Raw genomic sequence first — 10,000 nt, 5'->3', positions numbered from 1 at the left:
GTGTATATATATGTATGTATATATATGTATGAATGTATGTATATATATATGTATGTATATATATGTGTATGTATATATATGTATGTATATATATGTATACATATGTGTATGTATATATACATATATATTTCTCTCCCGCAATCTCTCTTTCTCCCTCCCCCTTCTAATTATGTTCGTGCAGTATCAGGACAAACCAATCTATACAGGGAATTCCATTCGGATTCTCACCATTGTGCGTGATCAAGAATCCGCGATTAAATCATTTCTCGATCTTGCGCAGGCAATTTTTCGTGTCGTTCCGAGGCGAACCGCATAAAGTCAAATGTTTATTACTAGGCTGTAAAAATGACGCGCGTTAATTCTCCCGTCAGCAGATGTACCTGGCGGCGACGCCAAGCATGACGCACTTGTTTCCGTTGTTTTGAGGCCGTGTTTCGGCTTCCTTCGCTCAGTCACTGCAAGGTCATCGCGAGGGAGGGGCTCTTTCTATGTAGTCCTCAAGGTCGGAGGAAGATTCTAGAAAACGTCTAGCTTGCTCTGCTGCCTCGTTGCTATGGTTCCCAGGCTTGAGATTTCCCTCCAGATGGGTTTAGGGGAAACCCATTCCCGGTGTAATGTATTTCCATGGACTAAAACCAACAGCATAATCAGCAGCGCCAAGCGAAAGCCCGTCTTACCCTCGCTGCCTCTCGGCCACATCGCCCTGCATCCCAAACAACGCCCGTCATCCCACGCAAGCAGCGGCGGCGCCGCATGCGCGCCTTCCTGCCACGTCTGGCCGCTCCGAGCATCAGCCTCGCAGCACCTGAAGCCTCGGCGCCATTCCCAGCGCCCAGCACCTCGCATAACGGTGTGCAATGTAGCAGCAGTTGCAGGAGCGCTGGCAAAGGCAGCAGGTAGACAGGGAGAGCGGGGGCCATGTGAATTATGCAACATTGAGCAAGGCTGCAATCAATGATCCGCAACTGGAAATAGACGAGTTGGTGTGGCCGGAGCCAGGTGTCCAGGTTGCTCCGGCGCGCTCGCAGAGGCTAACCGCAGAACACACCTCGCAAGCACCGCATGACACCACACCACATGACAGCCACACTGCATGAAAACATCCATCACGCCACACCTCATGGCAACACATCACATCACACCATCCCCTCATCTCTCATGACGCCTTGACCTCACTACTCCTTCGTCGCATGACAAGACACCTCACTGCATCATCTCATCATTCTCTTATCCTATTATATTACATGACACTACGTCAAATCATCATCCATTCCTCGCAGCCACACCACCTCGCACGCCAAACACCACACTCGTTTAGCGAAGGATCACGACCCCTTTCGATAGCCTTCCAATTATTCCCCCGTTCCCCCCTCTCTCTCCCTCTCCCCCTCCCTCCCCCTCTCTCTCATTCACCCTCTCTCTCACCCATCCTCCCTCCCTCCCTATTTCGTGTCCTTTCCCCCTAGTTTTCCCTCGCCTGTCACCTTCTCTCTCTTCATCTCTCCACTTCCTGCCTCTTGCTTTCTCTGTATTTGTTTTTCTTCTCTCTCCATCTCCCCTTCTCTTTCTGTGTCTGTTTCTCCTCATTGTTTGTTTGTTTGTTTGTTTGTGCGTGTGTGTGTGTGTGTGTGTGTGTGTGTGTGTGTGTGTGTGTGTGTGTGTGTGTGTGTGTGTGTGTGTGTGTGTGTGTGTGTGTGTGTGTGTGTGTGTGTGCGCGCGTGCGTGTGCGTGCGTGTGTGTGTTGTGCGTATCTACCTATCTAACTATCCATATATATATATCGTTTCCGTTTCTCTCTTTGTCACTCTCTACTTGTCTCTCTTTCACTCCTCCCTCTTCCCCGATACGAACATTAATACATCTTTAATCCTTTTCCCTCTATCATTCCCTCCCCCCCTTCGCCCTTACTTCCTGACCCCCCCCCCCACCCTTCTCGCCTTTCATTTTAATATATGCGACAAGACGTAGGGTTAAGTAGGTCAGAACTGCCTTCAGCTTATAGGATTTCCTGCGGCCACTTCCTTCCGTGGGGAAGGGTGGGGTGGGGGGTATATGTGGGGGGGGGGTCCGGTTGCGACCTTTTGTTGGACTCCTTCGCACCCCCTCTGAGACCCCCTGACCATATCCCTCCTTTACATTATGGGAAGATTCACTTTAATATCTGTCTGTCGGTCCATCTGTCTGTCCGTCTCTCTTATCTCTCTCTCTCTCTCTCTCTCTCATCTCTCATCTCTCATCTCTCATCTCTCTCTCTCTCTCTCGTCTTTTTCACTTTCTAATTCAATTTTCCCTCTCTCCGTTTTATACAATGTTGTCATTCCTTCGACACTGAATCTTTCTTCTTGTTCACTCCTTCCTTCGTTTTATCGGCGCGTGCCTTCGCCCTAGCATTATCCCATTTCCGAAACCCAATTCCCTTTCATCGGACTTCCCGCCGTTCGAACCCATTGTCTTGCGGCTGCGACTCGATCGCGGACGAACAAACAAGGCGTTTTTTTCTTTTCCATAATAACGTCATGACATTGGTGGGCCAAAAACGGCGGTGAATAACGTCGGATTCGGAAGTTCTTCTTTGTTCGATCTTTGGTAATAATGTTGTGTTATGCCTTTGTTCTTTCTTGTTTTCTTGTGATTTCTCTTGGCGGAGTGATTTTCTTCCTCACGCTTCGTTGCCTGCATTCATTCAATAATTGCTGTGTTCATATTTGTTACTTTATTATATTTTCCTTCATTCATCATCGTGAGCTAAGAATCCCTGGCCATTAATAGCGGTTATTGGTTGTTGTTGTTGAGTGTGTGTCTTGTAGTGTCTTTTGGTATACTCATGATCTTATGACCAATCTAATACTTATTACAACTTGTTATCATTATCGCCTCCCATCATACCCTTTCTCAGTCCGAGAACAAATCTTAAAAATAAAACACAAAAATTCCCTATCACCATCATCATAAAGTCCTCAACATTTATTTTTTTCCAGGTACAGATAATTACTTTAAGTAATCCAGCCATTAGTTTATAAAAATGTTCAAGCATCATCCTCATCCTCGTCAGCAGAATCACTCTATCCATCATCACCACCATTTCAGTATCATCACCATCATATTATCATCATCCTCATCATTACTATCATATCATTGGCATCCTTATTATTACCATCATCATCGCTGTATAATCGTCACACTCAGCCTTCCAAACCGCCTTCCTTGAGGACCAAGAAAGAAGAAACAAAATGAGACAAAGATCAGAATACCGACCTCTCGCCTCGTCTCTCTTACCCTCCTTAGCCCTCACCCATCCCCCCTTCCCTCCTCTCTCCTCTTCCCCCAACCTTCTTCCTTCCCTCTCCCTTTTTCCTTCCTCAACCTTCTGCCTTTCTCTTTCCCTTCTCTGTCTCTTCCCTTTCCCCATCCTCCTCCTCCTCCCTCATCTCCCTCCCCTCGCGCTCTCCCCTGCCCTCCCTTTTCTTTTCCCTTCCCTCTCCCTCTCCCTCCCTTTCCTTCTCCCTCTACCTCGCCCCCCTTTCCTTCTCCCTCTACCTCGCCCCCTTCCTCTCCCTTCCCTCTTCCTCTCCCTCGCCCCTCACAAAGAGGCCGTGTGAAAGCTGCCTACTTCTCGACATGTCCTTTTGTTCCCTCGTATTCTACGGATGAGTTCTCTCATTCTTCATATTCTTATTCCTATGTTTTTTTTCTTCTTTACATTACTTTGTTTGGCCTTGTTTATTTACTTTGCATTTCTTTCCCTCATCCTTCCTCCTTCTAGCCCCCTATCACCCATCCCTCATTTCCTTCTCCCCCCTCTTCCTCCTTCCTCTCCTCCTCCATCCCTTCCAAGCTTTCCCTACTTCTCTTTCTCTTCCTCCATCATTCTCCCTCCTTTCCTCCCCTATCCTTCTCTTTTCATCCTATATCCTCCTTCATCCCCCTATCCATCCACATCTCCCTTCATCCTTCCTACTTCTCTCCTACTCCTCCTTCTCCCTCCCCCTTTCCATTCGAGCCCCGCTCCTTCTCCACTGTACATGCAACTTGCACAGGGAATATCTCAAACGGTCAGCTCATTACCCTACACTAATGAGTCTCGTCTTGAGGGGGTTGGGGGGTAATGCAATTACGGCCCTCTAAGAAAAGCTGCAATTTGATTAATTAGTTGCATTAAATCCAGGATTTCGAAATGCCGACACCAAGAGACCTCGCCACAAAATCAATAAGTTCAAGCCTTATTTTTTCGGAAATATTCCTGCGGTCTTAACCCAATCGCCCCGGATTTATGTTCTGTCCCCTGTAAGTTTTTGTGAATGTTGTTACATACAGATTGCTCCACATGTGCTCAGCCGGCACGGAGTCATCAGTAGCCCGTGTGACCGATCCTGATTTCCACATTCCTTGAATTGGCGGGAAAATGGGTTTTTCTTTTTTAATATAGTTGACATCGATACTGTTATTATTGTTATTGATGTTATGATTATTAAATAATTAAAATCTCGATAACATTGAAGACAATGAAATAATGCAAATGACCCTTTCCAAAAGTCGAGGAAAAGTGTTAACAGGTGAGACAGGTAGGACTAATAACCGACTCCTTGGTGACTAAGCTCTTGTAGAGCCATCTATGTGTAAATACAATAATACACTTGTATTACATTAGGCATGGCATGTATTCTTGCCATACGTGGCGATTGGGTTAAACACAGAAACTCCCCGATGATTTGGCCAATAATTATAATGATAATGATAATACAATAATAATACAATAATAACTATCGTTATTATTACTATTGTCATTGTTACTATCATCATCATTATTCCATAATTATCATCAACGTCTACAAGGTCATTATCATGTTGTTTTTTGTAAATTCATAAATGTGCGATTATCTGTTCAATTCTTTTGGCAGGTAAGCATTCTCGCTCCACAATAATTCACGTGAGACGGAGAGTCGAAAGGGAAGGAAAATACGGTCTCCTCTTTTTCACACAATCCGCTCAATGCATGTGGTCATGCACAAAGAACCTCTTAATTATTTCCTACACAGGAGTTATCATTTTAATCTCCGTCATGAACTCCCATATGCAACGTCGAGTAATTACTGTGCCTAATTAAGCCTCAAATTAAAGATTGATATTTCAGGAAGGGGAGAGTGAGACCTTCTTTTGTGATTAATGAATCCGTAACGGAGGGAACACGAGGACTAAAATTCGACGAACCTCATTTCTTCCTTTCTCGTGATGAGCTTGGTTGCTTGGGAGAGCGATGGTGGAGTGGGGCAAACGAAACATAGGAAAACACGCACGCACACACACACGCACGCACGCACGCACGCACGCACGCGCACACACACACACACACACACACACACACACACACACACACACACACACACACACACACACACACACACACACACACACACACACTCCTTCACTCACTCATTCTCTCTCTTAGGAACAAAAGCGTTCACTCTACCAGCACGAGAGTGAAGCTGTCTGGAAGCTCTGTGAAGCAGCTCCACGGAAGGGAAGAGGAAACCTCAGTCTCGGAACGTACCTGAAAAAACAAACACAGACATTAGCCTCAGATATAAAGTAATGCTGGCGAGCTGATGCATTAATTTTCTGGAAGTTAAAAAGGTTGTATGATAAAATGCAAACAAATAAGGGCGAAGGAGACGATAGAAAGATAAAAAGGGAGGAATGCAGGGGAGACAGGCAGGGGGGGGGGAGACATACTATGGGCGTGGCTAAAAAGGGGAGGGTGGGTGTGGTTGAGGAGCAATGGGCGTGTCAAATGGGTAACAAAGTAGGGCCAACACCTCATCCTTTTTAACATGCAGGATCAATAGCGCAGTAATTCCCCATTCTCAAAAAGGCCATCTACAACGCCCGTATCCCTGCATTACACATTGATAACACTTCTGACGAACAATGACTCGTGGCGACTCGTAATAACTCAGAGATGACGCACCATATAACTCAAAATAAGCCACGATAATTCGAAACGACTCGCAGTGCCTTGAGATAACTCCCGGTAACTCCAAACACTTAGACAGCGCCTAAATTCGTCCGGGAAAGCAGAACCGACAGCGACCTTCCCGGTGAGGGCCAAGAACGAAGGACTCCCAGGATATCGGTTCGACCCAAATCCTTGCGACCTTGTGAGTTAGGTCAAAAATGGTGGTGGTGGGTGCGAGTAGTCTAACAGTTAATTGTGGCTGTGATGGCGAAGGTGATAGCGGTAATGAAATTGATGATAATGATGTGATAGCGGTGTGATGAAGATGAAGATTACCATAAAAATGAAGACTGTGATGACCATAGTAATAGAGATGTTGACAAAAGTGACAAAAAAAAATAAAATTAAAAATAAAACAATTCTCATTAACACAATCATTATTATTAATACAACAATAACAACGAAGGCAAAGCAGACCATTCCAACATTTCAGCGACGATAAACAAGCAGTTCACAATCCAGGCGCGCGAAGATTTGAATCCATCGCAGAGCAGGCGGAGCGGCGTCACTCAACGGGCCAACAGTAATTCAACCACAATGCAATTAGCGGAGAGGTTGTTCACGTTCAAATGAGCTGTTGCTGATTAGCTCAAGCCAGTCAGAACGATCAGATGCATGTGAGGGAGGGAGGGAAAAAGGGAGGGAAAGGGAGAGAGAGTGGGAATGAGAATAGGACGGAGAGGGGGAAGGGGAGGGGATGGGAGAGGGGGGGAAGAGAGGGAGAGGGAGAGGGAGAGGGAGAGGGAGAGGGAGAGAGCGAGAGAGAGAGAGAGAGAGAGAGAGGGAGAGGGAGAGGGAGAGAGAGAGAGAGTGGGAGAGGGGGGGAGAGAGAGATAGCAAGAGAGATAAAGAGAGATAAAGAGAGAGAGAGAGAGAGAGAGAGAGAGAGAGAGAGAGAGAGAGAGAGAGAGAGAGAGAGAGAGAGAGAGAGAGAGAGAGAGAGAGAGAGAGAGAGTAAATGAATGAATACGAATGCGTTCGTACATGTGCGCACTTCCTTCCGTGGGCACGGGCATCTGCGTGCCCCGGGGTAATTTTCCTCTCAGAAATCCTTCTAACAACTGCCAGACAGGCAATGGGGACATGCACGTCTTCCGCTTTCAACCCTTCTTAGCGGAGACGCCTGTCAATTTTCTTCGTTTTATTAATTCCATTCCGACAACAATCCTTCCAATACCAACAGCCTCCCTGCCCTTCTTGTCCGCATACATTTGATTGCCTTTCACTTGTAAATAAAACAACGAAGGGAAGAACAATGTAACACACGAATAGGCATATACGTGTTTACTTGTTTCTCTCTCACTGCTTTATCTTCAGTTTGTTTAGAATGAACCTGCACACACAATTTGCTTGCGTTCCTCTCTGTACAATTCGTTCTGTCTCCGAGTCCCCCCCCCCCCCACTTCCACCCATGCACTTCACCAACAATGACTATTCTTTTCCTTCTATTCCCTCCGCTTCGTCTACCACAGTGCTTCTCTTCTCTCTTTCTCCAGCTTTTCTCCCATCTTTACCAGTTCTTCCATTTCTTCCTTCCACAGCTATCTACATCTTCCTACCTGTCTGTCTGTCTGTCTCCTTCCATGCCTTTCCCTCCACGTCTTCCTTCCCTTCTTCCCCTCTCCCTCCCTCCATTCATTCCCCTTCCTTCTCCTCCTCCCCTCTCCCTGCCTTTCGTCACGGCATAATCACCGCCGACGGCTGACTCAGCGCCCGTGCCATCATCAGCGCTAGTTAATAGGAGCGAGCGGCGCTATTACTCAAGGCCTGACTTTATCTCTCCGAACTGCTTCCTGGCTTATGCAAATAATAGCAAGAAACGAGGTGTGTGTGCCCCCGCGCTGTCCTGTCTTATCTCGAGCTGCGCTGTCGCCGCCGCCGCCTGCTTGTCACTCATGACAGCGCCGTTTTTTGGGGTGGGGAGGGGGTGCGGGAGCGGCAGAGGGGAAGCTGGGAGAGTGTTAATCATAGGTAAACAAGGGAGGTACCGCCGACAGGCAAACTTCCTGGGGCTTTCGCATCCATGTGTCAGTAGATAAACTAAACCTACGTATTCTGGCCCCTTTTTGTTTCTGAATCTGTCTGGCAGCCAGTTCCCCCCTCCTCCCCATCCCACCGCTCTCTCTCTCTCTCTCTCTCTCTCTCTCTCTCTCTCTCTCTCTCTCTCTCTCTCTCTCTCTCTCTCTCTCTCTCTCTCTCTCTCTCTCTCTCTCTCTCTCTCTCTCTCTCTCCTTCCCATCTCACTCGCACCTCTACCCCCGCCCCACGCCCCCAACCACCCCTACCGCCGATCGCCAGGCCCTCCGCCTGAGGAAGGATGTAAACACGGGGTCACGGGCGGGGGCGGCGGACACCCCCCCCCCTCTCTCACGCACAGGGGGAGGCAGTCAGCCGCACAGAGAGTGGGTAGTAAAGATAGGATGGACCACGCCCATGACATCCCGCCCGCCCGCGCCCTCCGCCCTCATTTTGATAAGTGGCGGGAGGTGACCGCCGCGGACTCCTGTTCTCCCATTAGCTCCTCTTTTTTCGCTCCATCACTCGCTCCCCTCGTTTACCTCCCCGCTCCCTCTCCTCCCCTTGGCCCCCTTTCCCTTTGTCTATCTCCCATTCCTCCCCTCAGTCGAGCCTTCCTTCCCTCACATGCCTATCTCCCCTTCCTCTTCCTTCCTCGTCGATATCTGCTCTCCACTCCCCTATACCTACCCTTCCTTTCGCCATCTTTCTTACCTTCGCTCTTGACGTGCTCACTCTGCACTTGTACCTTCTCCTTTCTTCCTCCACATCCGTCCTCCTCCTTCCCTTCCTCTCTACTCTTTCTCCCTATCCTCACTTGCTCATACCTCTTCGCTTTTTCATAACTGTTGTCGTTTGTGCAGCTGTTGGTATGTTTATTGCTTTTTTGTTTTTTCACTTTACCTTTTCCTGTTTCTTTTCCTTCTCCTCATCTTCGCCTCTCTTCCATTCTTACTCTTCCTCTTCCTGTTCCTTCTCCTCCTCTTCCTCCTTGCCCTCCCTTCACTATTCCATAACCTACAAGCGCTGTTCCAATATTAACACGGGCGGGCCTCGGGTGTCCGCGTCAACCCAATAAATCTTTCAGGATTCAGTAATTACGTGATAGCAGCGGCACAGGGGAAGAACCCATAGCTCAGCTGCGGCTTTCCCCCCTCCCCCTCCCCCTTTCCACACCCCTGGGACACACCACGGGGGACAAGTGAGGACGGGGAGGCACGGTAGGGGAAGATGAGGGTGGAGGGGGAGAGGGAAAGTGGAGGTGGAGGGGGTGCTATCAACCTGATGGCCTGACGTAACCTTGCTGTCGGAGGGACGGAGACAGCGGACGGAAGACCTGGTTTGTCTGATGGAGATTAAATCTGTTACTCACTGCTGCGTCACACGTGGACAGGTAAGCTGGATTCTCTCTCGCTCTCTGCCTTGTCTTAGCTTTTTCAGTATGGTAACTATCTTTGATATATCTATATATCTACTGAACACCTTTCTTGCTGTCGAAAGTTACTTCCTCTGAAGTACAGGTGATTTTTCGTTATCAATTAGCATTAAAAGTGTAACTAACCTAACCTGGCCAAACCCAACACAACCCTTTCTATGTTCAAGGCTATCTTGCATTGACCTTGGGAAATATATTGAACTAAAAGAGAATTTCTAGGAACGCTGGCCATTCCAAAGGCACATCACACGACCCCAAGTCAGCCGTAATGAACAGGTAAGGTGCCAAAGAACTTTAACAAGTCCGACCTTGACACAGAGTGAGTTTCTGCACGCGAGCATTCCTCTCTTATTCACCGACTCCGCCCCCCCCCCCACCCCTACCCTTACCCACATCCAAAAAAGGAATAATCCAAATCGATTATTCCTACAGAAGATGGTCTTTCTTTTTACACACAAGCACTGGACAATGTCAGTGCTGCTATTGCGCAGCTAGGTTGAATCAATTGCATCTGGAATTAATTTTAGCATTACATA

The 10,000-nt window shown here is 47.8% G+C and overlaps 1 protein-coding gene across 5 annotated transcripts in view; it reads right to left on the bottom strand.

Moving 5' to 3' along the window:
* LOC125047763 (ras-associated and pleckstrin homology domains-containing protein 1-like) overlaps positions 1-10,000 on the bottom strand; it is a 159,137-nt gene that overhangs the window by 20,170 nt on the left and 128,967 nt on the right. For 4 of the 5 annotated variants that reach the window (XM_047646192.1, XM_047646195.1, XM_047646196.1 and 1 more), the window contains exon 3: positions 5,468-5,548. The exons of the other annotated variant lie outside the window; for it this stretch is intronic. In XM_047646192.1, the coding sequence (XP_047502148.1) occupies positions 5,468-5,548 (81 nt within the window). The remainder of the gene's footprint in view (positions 1-5,467; positions 5,549-10,000) is intronic. 5 annotated transcript variants of the gene reach the window in all.

This window comes from Penaeus chinensis, chromosome 42, assembly GCF_019202785.1.
Source record: "Penaeus chinensis breed Huanghai No. 1 chromosome 42, ASM1920278v2, whole genome shotgun sequence".
NCBI lineage: Eukaryota > Metazoa > Arthropoda > Malacostraca > Decapoda > Penaeidae > Penaeus > Penaeus chinensis.
Note: the sequence above shows the minus strand (reverse complement) of the source record. Positions and strands in the feature narration are given on the sequence as shown.